The sequence below is a fragment of the Mauremys reevesii genome, linkage group 25 (genome assembly GCF_016161935.1).
Source record: "Mauremys reevesii isolate NIE-2019 linkage group 25, ASM1616193v1, whole genome shotgun sequence".
NCBI lineage: Eukaryota > Metazoa > Chordata > Testudines > Geoemydidae > Mauremys > Mauremys reevesii.
Window position 1 is genome coordinate 3,815,612 of NC_052647.1, and position 25,282 is coordinate 3,840,893.

Here is a 25,282-nt window from a genome sequence, read left to right on the forward strand (position 1 = left end):
TGTTTTCTGCCAGATCAGTCCACGTGCCCAGACAAATGGGGAAGCTTTGCCTTTGGTTACAAATATTGTCACTCCCTGCCCCCTAGCAAGCAAGTAAGGAGCATGGGCCCAAGGGACCAAATAAGATGTGACTTAACCAAGGTGGCTCACAACACAGGCAGCAGCAGAGCTGGGACTAGAACCCAGGAGTCCTGGCTCCCAACAAACCACCACCCGCTCCAAGTCCCAGATCTTGGATTAGAACCCAGGAGTCCTGGCTCCCAGCCACCCTTCCCCAGCTCTAACCACTAGTCCCCTCCCAGAGCTGGGAATAGACCCCAAGAGTCCTGGCTCCCAGCCCCCACACTTCCATAGGGGACCTACCAGTAGCTGAGGCTAGCTCTATGCATGGCCCAAGGAAACTGGTGCCCAGCAATGCCAGGCTGGGCTAGGAGGGGGTACTCAGGAGCTGAGCGCAGCTCAGTGAGTGGATGGGGGTGTTCCCCAACTCAGCAGGGGGGTGTCTCAGGGTGAGGTTGCAGGACAAAGCCAAGGCACTGGGAGCCGCTGGCCCATTTCGGGAGGGGGAGGTGATGTACCTGGGTCAGGCTTTTGTGTCCCATCTCTGTTGGATCAACACCACCCCTGCCTCAGTTTCCCTTCTGTTTACATGTTTTCCCCCACAGGGAAGAAGCTAGTCAGGACTGGCACATTGGAAACAGGGACCGATCCTGGCTCCAGCGCCTGCCTGTCCCGGGCTTGGAGGCATGGCAGGGTCGCCAAGGATGGATGAGGATCCCTCCCCAGCGGGCAGCCGGCTGGACAATGGCTCTTGGACACCACGTATTTTAATTGTGAGAGTTTCTTAAGAGAAGAGGAAATGTGTGTTTAGATGTTGCTTGTAATTATTAGAACTGGGAGCACTGGCTGCTGGGAGTCTGAAAGGACAGGAAACAGGAAGGCGGGGGGAGGAGTTCAAGAGGCTGAGTGAGAGTTACAGAGGGTGCAGCAGCAGCTTGGTAGAGGTTTCCACTTTAAAAATAAAGCCCTGTGAAGTTTGTTAGTACCTTGCCTGGTTATAACAACACAAAGGCAGCACTTCCAAAGGGAGGAAACACACACATCTGTAACATTTACCCTCCTGCATGGCCAGCCTTTTCTGGGGAGGCTTAGCCCCCCCAGCCTCTTATCTGTGCCACCTACGGCTGTGCTGCAGTAAGGTCTGTAGTGTAGCCATGGCCTTACGCAGCACAGCTAACTACAGGATGAAACAGATCATTGCACAAGTAGTGAACACATATTTCAAGGGAGCGTTCATGGTGAAGCGGTCTGTTAATGCCCCTCTAGTCAAAGGGAGGAAAGGTGGCAGGGAGGGGGTAAGGGAGGGGGGTTATAAATTATTGCAATAAGCCATAAATCCAGTATCTTCATTCAGCCCATGGTTTTTAGGTGTGGAAGAATAACGCAGTCTTCACTCTTAGGTTGGTTGCAACATGTCTGAGGCAGTTCATTCTCAAGCATTATTGCAAGTGGGAGAGTGCACAACGGCAGGGATCCCAAAAGATAAACAAGGAAGGCAAGTATTTATACCTTTTGTTCCATACAGTAATGATCAACAACTGCATTTTGTTTATACATCTTCCTTTCTGAGATCTTCCTTTTTCTCAGCAATTTCTGCTACAGTCTGCATTCTAGTCTTAGCTAACACAAGGTCGAAAAACAGCATCTCTTGCAGTTCTTTTCCACTTCAACCTGGCTTCCCTAATATAAATACAGAGAAATGTGTACACATAACCTGACCCCCAAACAAACCAAAAATCAAAGCCCTACCAAAACAAAACTGCACACACAATTCTCCTCATGAGAAGAGGATGAGAGAGAATGAACTGGACATGATAAATGTTATTTGCAATCATGTTGTAGCCGGGTCATTCTTAGGATATTAGAGAGGCAAGGTGGGTGAGGTATAGGGTGACCAGATAGTAAGTATGAAAAATCGGGATGGTAGTGGGGTGGGATTGATAGGCACCTAAACCCCAAATATCTGAACCGTCTCTATAAAATTAGGACATCTGGTCACTCTAGCTGAGGTAATATCTTCTGTTGGACCAACTTCTGTTGGTGAAAGAAATAATCTTTCAAGGACCTGAAGAACTCTGCAGTTCTTTCACCGACAGAAGTTAGTCTAATAAAAGATATTACCATGACAGATGTTAGTCATATCATTAATGTACTAGGGGAAGCTGCTCAGATACTGCATTGACGATAACAGGTTAAAAACCTATATAGAATACAGTAAAGGAAAAAAAGACTCTTTCTGAGATTATCCTTTTCCCCAGTGATCCTATTTGCTAACAAGTAGATACATTCTTAGTGCTGTTGTGGCTTTGTGCAGAAGCGTGAATTGTCTCCGTAGATTCTGATGTATTTTATCCTTTAGGCAAAGATATCTTTAAAAAGGGACTATAAATAAGACGTTATGCAAATCCGCACCACTAGGTGGAAGCAGATATTTTGAGTTGTCATTTATTGAGAAACTATTTCAAAAAGCGCAGTAATGTTCTTAGAATTCTGCTTTCAGCCATAAGGCACACAGCTAAGCGGAGTCATCTATAGAGTGCTGGATCTTTAATTTTTTTTCCATAAAAAACCTGCTTAAATTCCCTTTAATAAATTGTGTTACCTTCACTCTCCTATTTGTCTGTGCTGTGACAGAAAAATAGAATTGTCTGTTAATAATGGCTTTTATTTGAAGCAGAGAGCTAGAAAACATTTTTGTAAAATGTGTTGAAGAAGAAAATCTCTAGAAATGCAAATTATTATTATTGTTGTTATTGGGTAAATGGTGAGGCCTCATTTGGAGTACTGTGTCCAGTTTTGGGCCCCACACTACAAGAAGGATGTGGATAAATTGGAGAGAGTCCAGCGGAGGGCAACAAAAATGATTAGGGGGCTGGAGCACATGACTTATGAGGAGAGGCTGAGGGAACTGGGATTGTTTAGCCTGCAGAAGAGAAGAATGAGGGGGGATTTGATAGCTGCTTTCAACTACCTGAAAGGGGGTTCCAAAGAGGATGGATCTAGACTGTTCTCAGTGGTAGAAGATGACAGAACAAGGAGTAATGGTCTCAAGTTGCAGAGGGGGAGGTTTAGGCTGGATATTAGGAAAAACTTTTTCACTAGTAGGGTGGTGAAGAACCGGAATGGGTTACCTAGGGAGGTAGTGGATCTCCTTCCTTAGAGGTTTTTAAGGTCAGGCTTGACAAAGCCCTGGCTGGGATGATTTAGTTGGGTTTGGTCCTGCTTTGAGCAGGGGGTTGGACTAGATGACCTCCTGAGGTCCCTTCCAACCCTGAGATTCTATGAAATTCTACAGTCCTTGCTCAGATCCTAAGAGGTACTTAGGCTCCTAGCTCCCATTGGTTTCAGCAGAAGTTAGGAGTCTAATGACCTTTGAGGATCTGGGCCTCATACCCTACTCAGACAAAACTTTGACTAACTTTAATTCAACCTAGCACTGAGTTGGGTTAAGCCCAGTATCTTACTGTACATTGTACAGAAGCTTCTTGTTAGCAGGAGTTAATCTGCTGGCTATTTTTGCAGTAATGCATTTTCTGTATTTACCACCCTTGTTTTCTTGCATCCTCAGACATTTTGGGCCTTGTACATAATGTGTATAAATGGAATATTTATCATCCTCTCTGACTGTAATGTGTTGAAGTGATGGTGTCTTGTCAAACTGCAATCAATATGGATTGACCTGGAGGTTTTTCGCCTTCCTCCGAGGCATGGGGCAGGGTTCACTTGCTAAGGAGTGGGTGGATCGGCTTATGTGGCCTGCATCTTGCAGGAGGTCAGACTAGATGATCATAATGGTCCCTTCTGATCTTGAATTCTATGATTCTATGATTCTATGACCTGTTGATCCTCATTAGTGAGAGAAGTATATGAATTACAAGCCCAAGACCTGCTACGGGCAGTATCCCACTGCTCATTGCTGCAGCTCAACTTGCACTGCTGCAGAACAGTGTGTGTGTGTGTGTGTGTGTGTGTGTGTGTGTGTGCGTGTGCGCGCACACACAAGGCTTGTGTTGTTCAAACCTGGCCCCCTGTAAACACACTCAGAGTCAACCTATGATCCAGCTCTTGTAAAATGCAGCCAATTAACACCACAGTGACCATGGGTGTAAAGCTGTGGCCTCCTTTTGAGGGTCTACTGTTGCCCAAGATCTAAGTCAAGCTGAGGCAGTGTTCGGGTGATGATGTGCTAATTTCTGAGCTCCTTGATGCCTCACAGTGTTTGTCATGGCTTTGCCACACATAATGTTGTTCTGTTATTGATCTTAATTTGTTCTGTGGCATTACATGCATGAACACTCTTCCTACCACTGGTCCATGTGTAGTGGATTTATATGTGGATGCCTTGCCCTGATGTTAACAGCTGCAATGAACAAGCGTTATTACAATTACCCATGCTCCTACACAATGCTGCATTCTTGAAAGGCCGAAGTTTATGGAGCCAGGTGTAGATAGTGAGGAGTGCATAACATAAGGACAGAGACAGGCAAATTCTCTGTGCTGACCATGCCCTTAGCTTCTTACAGAATGGCTTCCTGTTTGTGCACTGACTCACCAACCTTATGAGAAGAGCTTAAAACTAAGTTCAGAGGGGGCAGGTCAAAAAAGGCACCAGGTAAAAAAAGGTGACCTTAATAGAGGACTAGATGTTTGGGGAAAAGCAGATGTGGAAAATTGTAGTAGAATTATAGGAGTAACAAAAGGGAAATCCATGGGGGTATCTGCTTAACATCAGCTGTCTATACACAAATGGAAGGAGTAATAATAATGAGGAATAAACAGTAAAATCTGGGAGTTTTAGTACATAAGTCATAACTGAGCTTAACTGGCATCACAGATACTTGATGGGCTAAATCTCATGACTAGAATATTGGTATAGAGGGTAAAGGTAATAATTGGAGATATACCAATCTCCTAGAACTGGAAGGGACCTTGAAAGGTCATGGAGTCCAGCCCCCTGCCTTCACTAGCAGGACCAATTGTTGCCCCAGATCCTTAAGTGGCTCCCTCAAGGATTGAACTCACAACCCTGGGGTTTAGCAGGCCAATGCTCAAACCACTGAGCTATTCCTCCCTCCCATTATAGCTTGGTCAGGAAGGACAGGCAGGAAAAAAAAAAGAGAGGACATATTGCATTGTACACTTGTTCTGAGGTCCAGAAGGAGGTGAGAAGCAGACCAGTTGAAAGTCTCTGAGTAAAGATAAGAGGGGAAAAAACAGGGGTGATGTCCTGGTAGGGGTCTATTACAGACCACCAAATCAGGAAGAGGAGGGAGATGAAGCATTTCTAGAACAAAACCCAGAAATATTCAAAACACAAATCCTGATGATAATAATGGGGGATTTTATCTACCTAGACAGCTGTTAAGAAAGAAATATGGCAAAAAACAAAATTATCCAGTAAGTTCCTGGAATGTACTGGGGACAATGCTTTGTTTCAGAAAATGGAGGTAGTAACCTGAGGGACAACCATTTTAGACTTGATTCTGACCAACAGGGAGGAGCTGGTTGTGAATGTGAAGGTGGAAGGTGATTTGGGTGAAAGTGATCATGAATGATAGATTACATGATTCTAAGGAAAGGAAGGAGTGAGAATGACTGAAGAAGGACTACAAAAAGCACATTTCAATATACTCAGAGAATGGGTAGGTAGCCACCCATAAGGAAAATATCTAAGGCATAAAGGAGTTCAGGAAGCTGGCAGTTTCTCATGGAGACAATATTAAAGGCACAACTGCCAATCCAAAGGAAAGATAGGAAGAATAGTAAGTTTTTTAATGACCTGAAAATCAAAAAGAAATCCTACAAAATGTGAAATGGACGACTTACTAAGGAGAAATAGAAAAGAATAGCATATACGTGTAAGGATAAAATCAGAAACGGTAAGGCACAAAATCAGTTATACATAGCAAGGGACAAATGTAATTGGAATTCTTTTTCCATATGGTTTACTGCAAAGTGTCTCATCACTCTGAATGCTTTAAAGGCAACATAACTTCCAAAATCAAGAGTTGGCTCTACATATGGCCCTACATATGACACCACACTGTATCAAACACAATAAACATTAATGTAGTTGATTTGTTTGGCAGGTCATGGAAATTAAGTATACATTTCAATTCATTGTAAAATAATATAAAATCAATATTTGTAATACAGTTCAATAAGGTTTCATCAGGCTTTTTGATCAACCAAATTAAAAAGCAAAGGAAACCAACCAACCACACTCAAGGGTCACTGTGCATTCTCCAAGGCAGTTTCTTCTCTTTCTTTGTTTGGTGCTTTTATTTTATATAAATTCAACCAGGAGCAGATTTTTCAGGTAAAACCAATATTGGAAAGTGTGGTAAACAGAGAGGGACCAAACCAAAATTCAAAATGATGTTGAGAGAATGAGAAATTCTACACTGGAGCAAATGTAGCCTCCTATTGAACTGCTTACATGTATGGGCCCAGATATTGAAATGTATTTAGGTTCCTAAAAGCTACTGATTTCAGTGTGAGTTAGGAGCCTAAATACCTTTGAGGATCTTGTCCATGTAATTACAGCACATACCTGGTCAGCAGGGGATTATGTGGTATGCTACAGTCACATTGATGTCATAATAGTGCTTGCATAATCTGAACTGGCTATCCTGGCCATGACAGACTGAGAGGCCAGCTGCCTATCAGTACAGGAGCTCTTTGGAGAAAGGACTGGAGGAAGTGTTGAAAAGACTAAAACATGAATAAATTTGTGACTGAGCAGGAGGTAACCGAGAGAGGTAAGGGTCAGCACTGTATTTTCTAGATCCAGTCTATATTCACACACACATTCAGAAAGCATAGGCATACAGATAGATTAGTTGTAATGTTCTCCATTTCTATGACCAGAACCTCAGCTGATGTAAACCAGTGTTGCTCTGTTGTCTTCCTTGTAGCTGTGTTGATTTACACCAGTTCAGGACTTGGCCTACAGCCTCTGGAGCTGGAAACTTTCCTGAGAATCTCAGTTTGTATTGAATGTTATGGGGAAGGTCTCCTACTTTTGACCCAGGTGTTTTATGTTTATTATGTTTATTATCATTTTGTGTCTTCTGCATCCATGGAGCCAAGATCTAGCTGTGGAATCCTCAGAGATGGGGGAAATTAGAACAAAAAATGCAGAGGGACTTCTCTTCTGGCTGTCTAAATGAAGCTCTGCTAATATCTTAAATGCAGGATAAGAAAGCATGGGGTCACACTTCTTAGCAACACTAGTGCTCCTAATCCCACACTATCACTACTGCAGCTAGATGGGCAGTGTAGGTTACAGTTAGGATTCAGTTTGCATCTGGGTGTTAGAACTGAAGGATGCAATTTGCATAAAGGATGGGCAATCACCTAACCTCAAGCAGTCTTTCCAGGAAGGGGAAATCTTGTCAGTTCCTCCTTCATGCTTTGGAATGCTGTTACCATGGAGACAGATACATATGGCATTTCAGATTTCTTGTTAAATATTAAGGCTCCTGGAGAATTTCTGCCCACAGCTAAGAGATACATGGGAGATAAAATCCTGATTTTTAATACATCAGCTCTTTCATAGTTTCATAGAGTTTAAGGCCAGAAGGGACCATTAGATCATCTAGTCTGACTTCCTGGATTTCACAAATCATTAAATTTCACCTAGTAGCCTTACACTGAACCCAAAAACTTGTTATCTGGGTGTTCAGGATTTTTGAAAATGAGGCCCTGACTAAGCAAAACTCTTAAAGCATGTGCTTAACTTTAGGTCTCTTTGTTGGCTTAGAGTTAAGCATGTGATTAGGATGCTGAATCAGGGTGTAGGTGCCTTAATATGGATTTAGGAGCTTAAGTTTAGGCAACCAGTTTTGAAAATTTGGGCCATAAAGTACTATTCTGTATGCTATCAAACCTCATCCATTGATAGTAAAGAGGGAAAGGAAGATTAGTTTACACGGGGATCTACTCAAAAGGAGCAAATTTTCTTCATTATGATTTCCCCAAACACATTGGGTCCTTCAGCACACAAACCTGGTCATCAGAAGGAAGGAAGAGGATTTACATGATTCCCAGGTCATCTTCTCCTCACAGTGTTTGGGCACCTGCAGAATCTTTACTGGATAGTGAATTAAAGAGGCCAGCACCAATTTGTACCATCAATGGTAACCAACTGAATCCTTTTATTTAATTTCAGGTGTTTATAATGAGGTTGTTTCCCTCCTGGCACATATGGCTGACCAAGATAAGAACAAAATTGCCCTCAGGATTGCCTCTATAGCTAAGACCAAGCTGGCTAGTGTTGTGAGAGTTCTGCTGGAGAAACTGCAACAGGATGAGGTAGGGCAGTTTCAGGAAATTAAATCTGCTTTCCATGTGTCCACACCAAATTCTGCCTGACTTCCTGGGGGAATGCATGGGGGTAATTCAGTATAGAACTTGGTCTGGTGTGCCATCAGTATTAATCTTTCTGTCCTCAGGCATGACCTCATCATGCAAAATGCTGTTATTACAGATCAGGATGATATAATGCTCTATAAAGAGAGCATTGTCCTTTTACACACAGTGGAGTACATGGGTTGTATATAGTAAAAGTACACTATAGGACTAGCAATAATCTTTTTCAATAATACTGTGCCCTTCTTTAGCATCTTCATCCAAAAATCTCAAAGCACTTACCTAATACTGGTGAATTAAGACTCACAGCGCCCTTGTAAGAATGGTAAGCATGATCCCCATTTACAGATGATTTGTCACAGGGAATTAAGTTACTTGCTCAACACCACTTAGCAAGTTAGTAAAAGAATGTGAATAAAACCCAAGTGAACTGACTCCCTGCTCTTATTCCTAACCAACACTCCTTTCTTATGATGACATATTATTGAGATTATAGCACTGAAGGGACCTTATCTATATATTTTCTACTGGGAGAATTCTGCAACAAAAAAAATAAAAATGATGTGCACAGTATTTTAACATTTCTGCAAATATACAATATAATTGCACCAGTTCAAATTATGTATTTCAAAATCCCTGTCAGCAAGTATGTCTGTATCAATACAGACAACAAAAAGGATTGAGGAAATGTTTTTTGACAAATAGATTCCTTACTATGCATATTAATACAGAACTCTGAGTAATAATTCATTTAAACTCACTACAGAACCATATTTCCGTCATCCCTCAGCTGCAGTGCAAAGGCTTGGTAGAGTCAGCGTAATAGAGGAGCTGAGGGAGAGGGAGGTAAATTGCTGGGAAGAAGCCTGGGTGTGAACTTGGAGGGTTGCTGGGTATGGGTGGGAAAAGTATGAAATGTTTTTTTTGGGAGGGGTGGGGAGGAATTGTTAGGGAGCTCCTCCCATGCAGACCCTGGCTGACTCCTAACCTCTCCCATTCAGTAAGGCACATCTGCCCCTGTCTTCATGTGTTCCTGCACCCCCATGGGTGCTTGCACCCACTGTTCATGTGTTCCTCCACCCCTGCTCAGACACCCACTCCTCCCATCCCCATGTGGCTCTGTGCCCCACCCAACCACCCTCTGTCCCTGTGTAGCTCTGCACCTCCTCCCCCATCACTGTGTGGCTCTCAACCTCCCTCCTGCCCTGTAACCCTGGGTCTCCACTCCCATTCAGCCCCTCCCCCAGTCTGTCCTCTCCCACTAGCCCTTATGAGCAGAACCCAACTGCTTGTCTTGGCCTCCTAGTACTTTCATTATTTGAATTACTTGATTAATTATGAATCTCTTTTGGTTTTAAAGAATAAAATTGTTGCCTAATCCAGAGCTACTTGTATTACGTAGTGCTTATGTATTCATAAATTATCAGTGACAATTTTCAATTAAACAAATCCTCCTGACATTTAAAAATTAATGGAAGGAGCTTCTCCCCAGTGGAGCTGTGTGTTCTGGTTGCAGTTTGCAGAAGCCTCCTTTTCAAGCAGCACCCCTGGAATGTTTAGCTAATCGAGAGATCTGATTGGCTCTGAACATTCCAAAGGGCTTTATGACCTTGGCATGCAGGTTACCTAGATTTAGAGACTCCCAGGAGACAGAGATGGAAAAGACCTATTGGATCATCCAGTCCATGTCCCTGCGAATGCAGAACCATTCCAAATGGCCATTTTCCACTGGTTTGGCTAAACTAATTTTAAAAGCCCCTAATGACTGAACTTCCACTATTTTCCTAGGAAGACTATGTCATAACCTTATAGACCTGTCTCACAGGTGAGGCATTTTTCCTGTTGTTAAAGTCTAAACTGTATGTCTTTTTTTTAGTTTAATCCCATTACTCCTACTTTTACCTAAATGTATTATACTAAAAAATTCCTCTCCCTCCTTGATGTTCACACGCTTCACATAGTTGTATGGTATTATCATGTCTCCCTCATAGCCATCCTTTGGCCGCATCTGCCGTAGACAGTTCTTTCAGTCTGCCTTCAGAAGTAGAGGTCTGCTCGGGCCCAGTTTTGAAGCCCAACCTGAACTGGCCCCAAGCCCACTCACCTCACCTTGAGAGGGTTGAATCATTTTCCATCCTGGTCCCAACCCTTCCCCTCAAACCGGATATTGCCACCGCATCCTGCTCGTGGAGCCGGTGCAGCGGCAACAATGTTCAGCAATGGCTTCATCCTCTGACGCTGCCCTCTGTTGTGCCGATCCCATGGGCTAAAGGAGGAAAGCCGACCTGACCTGAGCCCAAGAGAGTCAGTTGTTTTCTCATCCAACCTGAGCCTGATGCCTGTAGTCAGGTCCCATAGGATTTGGGTCAGGTTGCAGGGCTCTATTCAGAAGTCAATTCTGCCACCCCCCGTGCATTCTTTTTTGCTCTCCCACGAATTACTTCCAATTTGTTGATCTCTCTGGGAATGTGGTGCTAGAAAATGCAATAATCCAGATACAGTCACACCTTAGATGAACAGAGGAACTGTCGTCTTCCTGCTTTGTGCCATGATCCCTGTGTGGAAAAGACCCAACCCACATGGCTCTTTGTGATAGCCATCACCCCTTGCATAGACACAGTGACTTGCTTTTTCACTGTCACCCCCAGGGCACTTGTTGCTTCCCACTTTTCTCCTCCCATTATGTCAGTTACCTCCTTTCCAGATGTGCTAGTTTGCAGGTTTCTGAAAAGAATCTTGTTCTTCGCTCAGGTTTTTAATTTCTCTGTGTCCCTCTTTATTTTTTTCTGTCCCAGCTGATACTAAACTCCCCCATATTTAGTATCATCTGTGAATTTCTACACTGATGGGCCTCATAAAAGACACCTTTGAGTGTGCGACTGTCAATGAAGATCTAACTGCTGAGCTAATTTCCCCTAGGAGCTGTTGAGGACTTACTGCGGGAGTTGGGTATTTTGTAATTACACATTTACCAATTCTGTCTGGAGTGGCTAGAGCAAGGGCAAGGGGCTCCTTTTTATTGTTTGTTTTCAATAAATAAAACTCAAGAAGGGGGCAGTGAAGGAGGCTTCTTCTGGCTTTTTTTCTCTGCATGAAGATTAAAATACGTCAATTGTTCAGCTGCTTCTGAAGAGCTGCTAATGTGGTGATTGTGGAGGGCATGGCATGTTTGACACCAGTTAAGCCAAGGGATTAGTTGTGTGAGCATGCTGGCTGAGGGTCAGTGTGGCCTAGTGGATAGGACTCTGGATAATGACTCAGGAGACATGGATTCTCTTCCTGGCCATGGACCTGCTCTGTTCTGATAAGACTTGGGCTAATCATTCCATGTTTGGATTGGAAGCTCTTTAGGGCAGGGGCTTATTTGTCAAATTACTGTGTGGTCATCAAGAAAAACTTTTCCCAATTGTTTGTTCTCTTTTCTGGTTTGTCCCCAGCAAAACAAAATAGAAATTTACTATATCCTGGAGAATGTGTTAGAGCAGGACACCGGGGGCCTAGAGAGAAGGCTAGTGAACAAAATTATAAGCCTAGCCTCAGAGCAGATGAGAGAGACTCGGGTAAGTTAGTTCTCCTGAGCTACTAATCAAAGGATCCAAAGCTTTAACTAATTAAAACTCTCTTTTTGGGGGGGGGGGGGAGGGGGGCGCAAAGTAAACTATATACTGAAATGAAAATTCTTCTGTTAGAGGCCCACACCTTCCTCCAGACCAAAGCCCAGGTCCTAGACAGCACTTGTGCACATGCATAAGATGGGAAAACTCACATGTGAAAGTTACACATGTGCTTAAGTGCTTTGCAGGATCATAACCCGAGACACATGATATCAGACACAGAGACAGGCCTATGGTTTCTTAATGAGCACATCTTTTCCAAAGTCTGCTAGGGATTTCATTTTTTATACTGATGTTATGTGGGAGGTACTCTGATAATATAGCGATAAGTGCAGCATAAAGCCCTAAGACAGACAGAATCTGAGCTATCTCCAAAAGCAGCAGCATTGGATTTAGAATCTAGTTTGGCAGCAGGAAAACTCATGGAAAAATCCCTCTCTTGTTCCAAAGGAAGTCAGCCTCCTTTTGGGGGACAGTTTATTCCAGGAAAGCTCTCTGAATATCGTTGAAGCTGCCCAGTCTGTCTCTTACTACCTCCTTAGGGAAGGGCGGGGCAAAATATCATGTGACTATGGTGACCAATCATCCACCACAAGGAGCTACTAGTGAATAGTCTAACCAAGCAGCTTGCAAGCAACTCAAAGGCTGAAGATTGTTTTGATTCAATGAATATTTATAAGTAATGACTCTATCCACAGAAAGTTGGGTGGGTTCATTCACAACTTATGCACAGAAATTAGGACTTGACTCATCTAAACAACTCTGGCTAGTGCAGCCGGCTTCAGTCACCTCAGTCTCTCTCTCTCTCTCTCTTTTTTTTTTTTAGCAAGTAACAAATGAACTTAAAGTGGCAGCTAGTAACACCTTAGTAGCACTGGCACGCTGCTATTTCAATGATGTGATGTCTGAGCTGCGGTGTCATCTGAACCTGCCGGAAGAGTTTATTTTAGTTACACTGGGCAACCTGCCATCAGCCTATGGTATGGTAACTTCCATCTTTTGTTTCAAAGTTATTGTCTTTCATTTAAGGACAGGGGATTACTCTCTCTACCTAAAAATATTACAGCTAAACAGAGCTCTGCTTGAGTGTGTGCGTGTGTGTGTGGAGAGACACAGGATTCACTGCTCTTGCTAATTCTGGCTTCCAGATCATGAGCTATCCAGACAGAGGTGCAAGCTGTAACTTCTGCCCCTGACTGAAGTTCCTTAAGGATGGGAATGAGTGGAAGATCAGGTCCAGTGGAGCTCTTCTTCACCCCACTTCCGACCCGGCCCCAGTGCGCTCTCCCCTTATGCTGGGAGTGAGTTGGGCATCAGGCACAGCTGTGCACTGGTGGAGGATTCCCCTCTTCAGGGTGAATCCCCACTGGCTATCAATGGCTGCTGTAAAGCCATCCTGCTCTGCTTACACAGTGCAAAATGGCCCAGGAGCCCATAGCATCCTGCCCCACAGTGTTTCTAAGTGTGTTCTAAGAAGGCGGAGAGCAGCCGATTATCTGTCTTCCTTCTCTTCTGGCCTTTCTCTGCAGCACTTAAGTGTATCCGTTTTGTGAGAATGACCCTGTATGATATGGACTGCATGCTGGAGTTAGTCAACGACAGCAGGATGAGACAAGCATTTTGTGGTGGTAAGTGCCAGAACTTGCTATAGGTGCCCAAAATGGATACTTAGGGGGTTTGGGTACAATTGAAGTGACTGACCAAGTTTGCAAACAGGCCCTGCACTGTGCTCCCTCCCCTGGGTTGCACCAGGTGCTGTGTTCCTTAGCTCCCATGGCACTCAGTGAAGTTGAGAGTGCTCTGTACTTTGCAGGAGGCGCTGAGCATTTGTAAGTTCAGGCCCTTTATGACTCATGGATATAATTTAAAATAAACAGACACAAAGGCTGAAGCTGCCCATCTGCCAGCAGTCTCCTGGGGGAGGAGGTGAAGGGAGCAGATTTCAATACTGTACATTTAAAAATCCCATTTCCAACTTCTTCACCCATTCTCTCCCCTTAGTTTCTTTATCATCATCTCCTTTCACCCTCTTTCTCTGTCTTCTCTTCCTCTCCACTTCTCTCTTCCTTTGCTTTTCAGGTGATGCTCAGTAAGGGGTTAATCCTGTGCCTTTGAGGTAAATGGGAATTTTGCCATCAACTTCATAGAGAACAGGATTGGGCCCTAATTCTTCTTAGAAAGGACACTAGATACACCTACCTTTAGGGCAAAGTGCTCCCCACTACGTTCAAATCCCAGTAAAGCCAATGGCAGTTAGGGGCACTCAACATCTTTCAGACAAACTGTAACTCAGGATGAAATCATACAGTGTTAGGGTTAAATAAACAATAACTGCAGAGGACACGAGTCATTTACAGGAGAGCTTGCTGAAATATTTTGATTTTTAATTATATTTTCCATAATTTTCCCCCCAAATTTGATGAAAAACAAACCTGAAAAATGTCCATGACAATTTTGATCAGGAAGTGTGCGTCCAGTGTTTTGGAGCATCTAAAGAGGTGACTGAATTTTTCAGACATTTGAAAAATAGAAATGATTTTACACTTTGCAATTTTGAAAGAAAAAAACAACTATCCGTAAAGATTTTTAATTTAATTTAAACTGCTTTTTCAACCAGCTCTAATTAAGAGGTAACAAGGAAGGGAGAAAAGATTTCTCTTCAAATGATGGTAATTGAAATAAGATTGAGAGAACTGCAAATTAAAAAGCCTTTTGAGAAACAAGACACGGAATGTGGGGGAAGAGGAATAGCTCAAAATTGATGTTGGATTTCAGTGTCTATTCCTGAACTAAGCAGTAGCTGCCATGGAATTGTAGTAAACTTTAGGCCTGGGTGTGTTCACTGATAAAGCAACTTCTCCTTGTTACCAATATGTCCTTTTCACATTGCCTGTCTTCTCTCCTTCCATGCAGTTCTGGAAAAATGGTCAAGAGCAGTAAATTTCTATTTCACTAACTGGGAAAAGTGCTCATTCCGCAGAATGGATGCATCACAATTCTGCGATCCAATTCTTCCTATTTATGCTCATGTGACCAGCAACTGGCTGACCTGTGAGGAGCCGGAGGTGAGAATTGCTGGCTTTCTAAACCTTTAGCAGAAATTGTAACATTAAATTCTATGTGTCTGGCACTCATTGTGATGATGACATTTAATGGTAGGTCCTTTTGGATGGAACAGAATGTCATGTAAAACATCTAAAATCCAAACATTTATAATGTCACCACAACGTGGAAATTCTGTCTGTACGCAGTGTACATGGATTCTAGTTTTATGCATCTAACGTGCAGATGAACGTGGGATAGTGGGCTAAATTAATTCCTCCATTCAGCCCCAGTGGAGTTCCAGCAGGGATGAGTTGGCCTAGAATGCATACTAATCTGGGGAATATTTTACCTGGTATAGTTGTGAGGTGCATTAGGATATAATCCTGAAAACCAACCCTACGAGTCCTGGTTCTTACCAGGAAATATTGATAGGCCCATTCCTACAGTGGAACAAGGGAAGGTGCACTCATTGGAAGTAGAAAAGGTGTGCCCATTGAATGATATTGAATGAATTAATAGGAACATAAATTCTGTGTCTCATCTATGCAGCTCAAGCAGGCTATCATCAAAGCCTTTGGTCCCATGATGAGCCTCCTGCTACACAAAGAGGAGTATCAAGATCAGCTATTTAAACCGATCTCATGGCTCCTTGAGCAATATAAGGAGAACACTGATGTTTTTCACATCACCAAGGTGAGGTACCGCTCCTTAAGGTAACTGTCTATGTGTCTGCATATATGAACTGCATGAGGAATTTGCTGCCAGTGGGGTTTCCTGGTTGAGACAGTGACTTGTTAGAAAATAAATATCCACACAAGCTCTGGGTTTGTACACGTGGTGAGCCAGGCTACAAGATCTGTAGGTAAATGCCTCTTATGAAAAGCACCCTCTGTTTCCTGGGGAGGATGATAAGGAGCTAGAAAACAAAACACCTACCCCCCCACTCCAAAAAGATCCTTCCTCCTTGAGTTTTCCCAGTACATCCTGTCAACTCTGCGTCTCTGTTTTAGTTCATAAGCTCCTCAGAGCAGGGGCTGCCATATGTTGTCTCTGGTCAGTACCAAGACAACTGTCATTGGTTGAAAATTAATGCTAAGGAGGCTTGAGAGTCATTGCTTTGGATTATGGAACTAGATGGATCTAAAAACATTGCCTGTCTATTTCATCTCCCGTTCTGTGCAGTGCTGTTGTAGCCATGCTGGTCCCAAGATATTAGAGCGCCAAGGTGGGTGAGATAATCTAATTAAAGATATTGTCTCACTCCCCTTGTCTCTCTATTTCATCGACCCTGAGTACCACATGAGCAAGAAGTAAGGGGCCATATTCTGTCTTCAGTGGGGCTACACAGTTATAGCTGTCTCGTGAGTTCATTTACAACTTCTTGGTAGTGATATTTACTCACCATCTCTGTTGGTTGAAGCTTTCTGGTACAGAGTATGTGGTCACTTTTGGGGTTGAAATACCCATGATTTGGAGGAACCAATGCATCATGGACTTGTTTGATAGCATCAGGGCACTACAGAACTGCTTCAATATAGTAAAATCTGTAGATGGCATCAGAGACATTCTGGAAGCTTGAAGCAGCAAAGGAGAAAAGTGTTTAGATGCGGAAGGAATTCGATTTTCACCTTTTTATCAATAACCTGGCAGAGGACATAAAAACATCTCTGATAAAGTTGGCAGATGAGATTAAAAACTGGGAAGTGGTAAAAAATGGAGAGGACAGATTCAGAGAGATCTAGATCACTTGGTAAACTGGGTGCAAACAAAGGTGCATTTAAATATGGCTGAATGTAAATGTGAGCATCTAGGCGCAAAGAATTTAGGCCATACATACATGATGGGGGATGCTGTCCTGGGAAGCAGTGACTCTGAAAAGATTGTGGGGATCATGATGAATAATCAGCTGAACACGAACTCAAGCTGTGTCCAAAAGCTGAAAAGCATAAAAGGGAATCTCAAGGAGGAGTTCAGTGGTTGTTTTACTTCTAAATCTGGCACTTGTGTGACTACTGTTGGAATACTGTGTCCAGTTCTAGTGCCCACAACTCAAAAAGGATGTTGATAAATTGGAGAGGAGATTGAGAGAAGAGCCACAGTGATTAAAGGATTAGAAAACATGCCTTACAGTGGTAGAATCAAGGAACTCAATCTATTTAGTTTAACAAACAGAAAGTAAAGGGTGTGTGATGGGGTTTACCTACCCCACATTGGTTCAGCAGGGGTTAATCCTACTTTGTGGGCCGAGGAGGCCATGGCCCCTCATCTCTGCTGGGCATGCTTCAGCTGGAACCAGGATATAAAAGAGAACCACTCAGCTCAGTCTGGGATGGCTGCCGAAGGGAGCAGAGGTGCATTGCAGGCTCCTGCAGAGAGACTGCCAGTGCTCCAGGATTCAGAGGCCAGCTGTACTGTGGCTGCAACCAACGACCCCCAGCCACCCAATGCCAGAGATGGAGGAGAGACCACAGAATCCCTGAGTGAGAAGAAGCCTAGGTAGACTAAGCACTGATCCAGCCGAGGCACTGGGTTTTGACTTGGCATGTTTTGGAAGGATCCCCGCTGATTTGGTGGCAGATACCTCTGCAGAAAGACAGGGCCCTGTGCTGGCACCTTTGGAATAGGTAGGAGCCAGTGGAGAAGGGCTGGTCACTAGGCAACACTTCCCTGCCACAAAAGGTGGTTCTAATGACTTTGGGCACTAGGCCGCACTGCCATACCTAGAAGGGGAGCGCTAGTGACTCAGGCTGTTGGGCCGTGAACCCTCACCGAAGGGCTGCTGCGCTGATCCCAACCATTAGGCTATGCTGCCCTAGGAGCCAGGACTGCTGCGGTGGCTAGGGAGACTAGGCCAGCTGGGCCGCCCAAGATCTACTTCAGTTTTTCCACAACCTGGTACCACATGACGGGGTGGACCTATCCTCTGACAGGGTGACTTCATGACAGTCTATAATATCTTACATGAGGGAGTCATGTTTTATAGCGGGCTCTTCAGTCTAGCAGAGAAAGGTGTAACTTGATCCAATGGCTAGAAACTGAAGCAAGACACATTCAGACTGGAAATGCGGTGTCCATTTTTAATGGCGAGATAATTAACCATTAGAACCATTTACCAAGGGCCGAGGCAGATTCTCCCTCACTGATAGTTTTTAAATCGAGATTGGGATATTTTTCTAAAAGCTCTGCTCTGGGAATTATTCTGGGCAAGGTCTGTGGCCTGTGTTATACCGGAGGTCAGACTAGATGATGGCAATAATTCCGGCCTTGGAATCCACGAATCCCCTGAATCTGCTTCAGTCACTACATATTGCTCCTGTGTGTGCCACCATCTGACTTTCACCCTCTCTTGCAGAGTCTGAGCCAGCTCTTGGAGGTCTCGGGTGAATATAAGATCCCTCTCCCTGACGGGAAGTTTCAAGCCATCTGCAGTGCTCTGCACAACCAGGTGAGGGGTGGTTTTGCTTGGATCCCTTGAGCTTAGGCACAGCAGATCTGAAGCATATTAACAATCAAAATATATGGAATGATAGTGCAGAGCCTGGGGACCACCTCATGCCTTATTGATTTCTGCAGGCTCAAGAGTAAGCAGGTAGAGGTCTCATTTTCTTAGCTAATATCCAGCTCAGTTTGTAAAGCAATTTTACCATAAGCCGATTATCAGGGGGAGTCAGAGTTGTACAGTAAACACTGTGGCTGTGTCTTGATTCGATGAGCTCTGCTGCTCAAAACACTTTAGCTTCTCTCATCTAATGTATTGGACATTGTGTTTGATTCTTGCTGTGCGTTCAGTACCATCCACCTGGGGTTCAGACCTCTAGTTGGACAAGTAGGAAGTGGAAGCTTAGAAATTAATTGAACATTTTCTTTTCAATTGCTTCTGATTAGTTTTTTTCTTTGACCATTTCCCTTCTTCCCACAGCTCTGTTCTCAAGCTAAGCTGCTCAGCATGGAAAATCACACAGAGCTGGTCTATTGTATAGTTCAGCTAGGTAAGGGGAAGAGACTCTGAGTTACACAGTGGTTTCCTTGTAACTTCCTTTGTAAGGTATGGTAAGAATAAGAGTTCTGTCATCAGTGAGGACGTGATTTCTTGCCTTGCAGCCCGTTCTTCTCCTGATGATCTGATAGCCTTTCTGCACTCTCAGCTGAAGATTGAGAATGAGGCTGTTCGTGTGGCATCTCTGAATCTGCTCAGAGCTATTGTTGGTGCTGACTGTAAGTAACACAGGAGCAACTGTGCCAGCTGCCCTCTTGGCCGACATGCTGAGGGTTGAGTTGGGGACGTCCAGGGCAGGGCTGGCTTTAGGAAGTGCGGGGCCTGATTTGTGGGGCTTGTACTCACCGGGTGGTGCCCTGAGACTTTGGCTGCACTTTGGCAGCGGGTCCTTCACTCGCTCAGAGTCTTCAGTGGAACTTCAGCAGCGGGTCCTTCACGTGCCGCCGAAGACCCAAAGCGAGTGAAGGACCCGCCGCTGAAGTGCCACCGAAGACCCAGAGTGCTGCCGGGTGAGTAAAAATTTAAAAGGCCACTGGGCGCGGGGTCCTGTTATGTGTGGGGCCCTCTCAGGCACGGAGCCTGATTCGGGAGAATCAGGGGAATCGGCCTAAAGCCAGCCCTGATCCAGAGCTAAAAGCATGAGCTACTATAGATTGAGCTAAAGAACCAAGGTTTTGTAGGCATGTCAGGGCTGTAACAGACTCATCGCCTCTGCAAATGGGACACAGAATCTCTATAACACACAGTCACCAGTGGTCTGGATATCCACTAAGGGATCAAATGCTGCTCTAAGTTACCCCCCTATGGCCACCTAGAAATCAACAGGTTCAACTAAGTGCTGAATGTAGCCCAAGATATTTTTCAACTTCAGATACAGAAGTTGACTTGGGGCTAATGCACATTAACAATAATCAAAAATAAAATAATCCCCGACTCGATAATCATCAGTATTAGGCACTATAGACTAGATTCTGTGTTGTTATACTGTGTAAACACAGATTGACCTCAGAGCTAATTCTTTTATACTATTTCCATCATGGCAGTATGATGGCACTATTTATAGAACTGGAATTACTTTAGATTTACACTAGTGTAACCGAGACCAGAGTCTGGTCCTATGTTTTCCCCATTGATTCTGTGTATGAGAGAAGCTTGGGACTATTCTTAAATAGGGCCTTTTGAAATCCAGGATTCATTCCAATGTGGAAAGTGAGTGTGTGGAACAAAGAAGTACTGTACACCTCTCCTTATCTTTCAGTGCCCGAGACAAGACTGAAAAAGTTGCTGATTGTGAAGGCAGTGAAATCCACTTTCAGTGATCAGAATGCTATGGTAAGATTGTGTGTGGAGCAGTGAAATATTTCAATTTTTTTCAATGATATGGGATGAATGGACATCTGGGTGGAGCTTTCATTCAGATCCAGAGGAGAGACTGCAGACTACAGAAGGCATGTCATTCTCCTGCCTGTGTTAAATGGATCCATGTTTATAAGCCAAGGAGATCAAATCAAAAGCATAAGGACTCTCATATCCTATCTCCTATCTCAGGCAGAAGGGATAACAATAACTCATGTGTGACATCTCTACCCTTTCAGGTGAGGAAGGCAGTTCTTCATTTCATCCGGAGGCTGCTCAGCTCAGAAAGTGTGGAGAACTGTGCAGCATGGGATATGGTAGCACATGTTTTCAGGGAGTTCAGTGTGTCCACCAGCAAACTGGTAAGGATTGGATCCATGATCTGTATTAACATAAACAGTTCAACTTTACAGTAAGTGGTTGAAGATCTTAGCTCTGCCTGGCCCCTTTTCTACAAAGTTGGAGCTTGTGGCAATACTCTCCAAGGGCCTTTTTTTCACACACACGCACCCCCCCCCATCTTAAGGAAGGCTGCTTGTTCTCCTCGGGCCAGGTTTGCTCTCCTTTACACTGAAATCAGTAGAGTCAATCAATATTTACTCCGGAGTAAGTAAGAGTAGAATTAGGCCTGTTGATAGAATCACACTCACTACACACGAAATGACCAAGCTGGTTGGGGCATCAAAACAAATAGAGTGGATCCCCCTGGTTCTGCATAGTCTGAATGCTTTTCCTCTGAGATAAAAAGATGAAACAGTTTTTCAAATGTAAAGAAAATTAACCCTGTTGGGGAAACTCTTTTGTGTTCAGTGAATCATTCCCTTCACTTTAGGGTTTTCCTAAGCCTGGGATCTGACCCACCAGTTAGGAGTTTCCGTTATTCTCTTCCCTTCAGATGTTTGTGCACTTCCAGTGCAATATAAAAGCAGGCATAGGTCAATGTTCAAGATGGCTTTGTAAGAGAAGGACACTGATTCTCTAGCCAGTGTCTTGCTACTAGCTAATAAGTTCTATAGAGCTGTCTCACAGCAGGGTACAACATTTCTCACCCAGGCTATTCCGGAAGAAAACACTATCCAAACCCTGTGCACTGACATCCTGCAATGTCTGGACACCTCAGTCACTGGAATGACCCAAGTAAGTGACCTGCTGCTACTGCTTTTTGAAATAGGGACGTTCTTCCTTACTTTCCTTGTACCTCCCCACAAGGAAGCTTTTTGCACAGTCAGCATAATGGAGGAACAGCATGTCAAATCCATGTCAGGGATGTGACCCCTTCATCATGGAGTAAGTGGTTCACATTAGAGAAAAGATAGAAAGCAACTGAACTGGAAGGAATCATGTTGCAGAGATCTTCTCTTCATTCTTTCCACTGTCTGAGTGCAACTGCCCCTTAGGTCCCCCATGAATACTTCTGACATTTAGATTTGGTGATCCTGGATTTGAACAAATGCTGGGGCTGGGACTGTGCCTTATATAGGTCTGTAAAGTTCTGGGTGAGTTGATGGTGCCATCTAAATAGCTCCATAATGCTCTAATGCAGGGAAAGAGGATTCATCTCTGGGTGAGAGCCAAATTGCTCACCAAAGAAGGCAGAGTATTTAAAAGACAGAGTGAGGGGGCACCGGACAGGTGGAGTGAGATGATGGGGAGAGAGAGATGAGGTGATAGGTAAGGGAAGGGTCAGTGATGAATAAAAGGAGAAGCTACATGAGAGGGAGGGATTCCGACAGCAGGATACTGGAGGTGGGGGGATGGAAATAGCTGCGTACTGAACAGTCTTGCTCTTCTCTGCAGGTGTTATGGCCAAGGCTTCTCGAATATGTGGTGCCAGCTCAGTACACTGGTACTTTGAAGCCTCTCTGCAGATGCCTTAGGGAGCTGGCTGAGAAAAAGCAGCAGGAAGGAGAAGAAGCTGCTTGCCTCAACTACGGTGGACCAGGTTTATAACAGAAACTTTCATTTATTCTCTCCAGGCACACTATGCAATGAACAGGTTCAGTCTGCTCCAGTTCTCTCCTCTGCAATGAGAAGGCTAAAATGAGGAATGGTCTTGTGATTACAACATGGCCATGGGAGGGAGCTAGGAAATGTGGGTTCTGTTCCCAGCTTGCCACCAAAATTCTGATGTGACCTTGGGGAAATCACTTGATCTTTCTCTCTCAGCTTCCCCACTTGTGAAATGAAGGAGTAATTAATGCCAACCTCATAGAGGTGCTGTGAGACGGAATTCATTCATGTCTGTAAAGCATTTTGAGAAGCTCAGACTGAAAGCACTATGGAAATGCAAATTATGATCAGTTGCATTCAACATTGGTGGACATGTTGGAAATGACTAGGTGAATAACATCAGCAGGACTCTCTGAAAGTCTGGCAGAATTAATGATATTCTCTTCCTTTCCCTAGTGAAACTCCCTACACCCCAGGGGCTGCTGGCACGACTCCTGGTGAGTAGACCATGAGACTAGGTTTTCTGCGGAATGTGAAGTGGGACAGTTAACTATAAAAATGGGTTTTCTAGCTAGATGCTTGTAGACAGGCTGAGGAATGTGTATGATTGGATGTCTCTGTCTCTGCCCTCTCCTGAGACACACTGTTCTGCATCCTCATACTAGCTAGAATGCTTTTTTCTTCAGGAAGGTACTGCAGTAGAATCAACAACTCTATTGTATGGTCTCCACAGTGAGAGAGTCTGAACTATTCCCTCCTTCAGGAACACACTGGTATTGTGCTGACCAAACTTAGCCTGTTCTTTCTCTCTCATTGACAGGTAGTGGCCTCGTCCCCTTATGCAGGAGAAGGACACGGATGTGCTGCCTTGCAGTTACTACAGGCCCTGCACCAAAATATCCATGCAGCAGTGGGTGAGATGTGGGTAGTAAAGATCCCATCTCTGCTGCAGTACATTGAAGGTAAAGTGCTAGTTAGGAGGAGTGCGGTCCATGGAGCATAGAAGGGAAGCCAGAAAATGCAGCTTCGTATTGACACGTGTTGTGCCATTCCTGTTGCAATATGTGGGAACAGTGGGAATTGAAATTGGGCTTCTAGGCCCTCACTTTTCCTTCATCTGGATAACTGTGAACCACTGGGGTAAATCTAGAGTTAAACCACTGAAGCCAATTCAATCCGGGCAGAATCAGGCCCGGAAGGTTTCAGCTGAATGGAAATTTTACAGCAGTTCCCCCCACACCTTTGCTAGGTTAATGTTTGGGAAGGTGAATTACGCATGAAGCTGGAGGTTAGTGAAATATTTTGGGGTTCCATATATAGTCTGATTTTGCAAACTGAATGTTTCTGAAAATTAAACCCCATGTTTACTTTCAAGGGTGATTCAATTAAAAAACCCAGAGTTTTCCTTTCTTTAAGGTAACCTGAGCCATAAAAGCTAGGTTGGCCAAGTGGGTGCCCTATGTAGAATCTAGGTATTGTGGGCCTAATAATGTCTTTCAGCAATTTTACAGTGGTATGAATCTATTGACCTCCTCAGTCAGTGTAGGCTGCGTCTACACTATGGGGTTATGCCAGCAGAGCTCCAATGACATGGCTGTGCCATTGTAGTCTCTGTGGAGTATGACAGACCCTACGTGGAGCACAAACCTGATAGGTTTCTGATGAAGGTCGGACCCCACAATGTTCAAGTGGGTTTGATAGTCAAAAAAAGATTTAAAAAATGAGCTGTATCTTCCCTAGTTGTTGTTGCTGTACAGAGTCCCCAGTACTGCCTTGTGCCGACATTAAAGAAGGGTAGGTTAGAGCTGGACATTCAGAAACAGGGCCAGATTCTCAGCTGATGTAAATCAGTATAATTCCATTGACTTCAGTGAAGCTACACCGATTTACATCAAGTTAGGATCAAGTCCAGACTCTCTTATTATGCAGGAAAAGTTTATATTCACATTAAACCCAGTCTTCTGATGTGCTGAACCGTTTTCTGAGATGCTAAGTACCCTCAGCTCCCATTAAAGTCAAAAGGAATTGGGAGTGCTCAGCATCTCACTCCTGGTGGGTTGACTGACCCTGAATAAAAATGCCAGCAGGGTACATAATATGATACTTTCTGTTGGTCCAGCAAAGAACGTTGGCGTAGGTCCCATTTAGCTTTGAAAGCCCAGGTATGTTACAGCTTGGCAGAGCAGGGGTTTTTGAAGGACTGATTGCAAAGGAGATTCCTGGGACGAGTCTTCTTGCTAACCTAGCTGACATCATGTTTTGCCTCCTGCTTCATAGGAAACACAGAGAATTCCCTGGACCACGCACGGTGGGAGCACATGCTGCTTCAGGTACAAGATGGCTTTCAGCTGTATTGTCATAGCCCTCCCTCCCCCCTCCAAATGTATCAGCTGGGGAAAATATTAATGATAAACTATTCATTATAAGCAGAGCTGGTCAAACCATTTCATTTTGTTCAGTGAAAACTGGCCTTTTTTATTTTCATGGGACATTTTCAATTTTTTTTTTCACAAAACAAAACCCAACCCAACCGGAAAATTTTCAGTTGAAACTGAAGTTGATTTTTTGGGGTTTTTTCATTTGCTTTCCTGTTTGTCTCCTTCCCCTGCCCCTAGCCCCCGGCTTTTTCAGTCACAAAGTGGAAGAGGGGAGGAAAGGCCTGGGAACGAGGGATAAAGGGAAGGAAAGGGGGAAAACAAAGAACTGAATAATGGTCATTTTTTATTTTGAAAAGCAAAATATTTTTGTTTTTCACTTTTCATGTGTGTGTTGAAAAATCAAGAAAACAAAAAAAATTCTACTTGTTTTGTGAAATGGACTTACCATTGTTCAACCAGTTATAAATAACTCTGCGTTACCACTGGGAACAACACACAACTTAACCACA

The 25,282-nt window shown here is 43.9% G+C and overlaps 1 protein-coding gene and 1 long non-coding RNA gene across 2 annotated transcripts; both read left to right on the plus strand.

Moving 5' to 3' along the window:
* The first annotated feature begins 6,683 nt into the window (after positions 1-6,683).
* On the plus strand, positions 6,684-11,887 carry LOC120390879. The gene is made up of 3 exons (XR_005591162.1): positions 6,684-6,821; positions 8,234-8,376; positions 11,871-11,887. It is a non-coding gene; the product is annotated as an uncharacterized LOC120390879 (long non-coding RNA).
* Positions 11,888-12,930: 1,043 nt separating this feature from the next.
* LOC120391213 (maestro heat-like repeat-containing protein family member 2B) lies at positions 12,931-16,109 on the plus strand. The gene is made up of 5 exons (XM_039514685.1): positions 12,931-13,027; positions 13,577-13,675; positions 14,961-15,112; positions 15,642-15,805; positions 16,103-16,109. The coding sequence occupies exons 1-5, from the start codon at positions 12,949-12,951 to the stop codon at positions 16,107-16,109; spliced, it is 501 nt and encodes a 166-aa protein (XP_039370619.1). The 5' UTR covers positions 12,931-12,948.
* Positions 16,110-25,282: the final 9,173 nt, after the last annotated feature.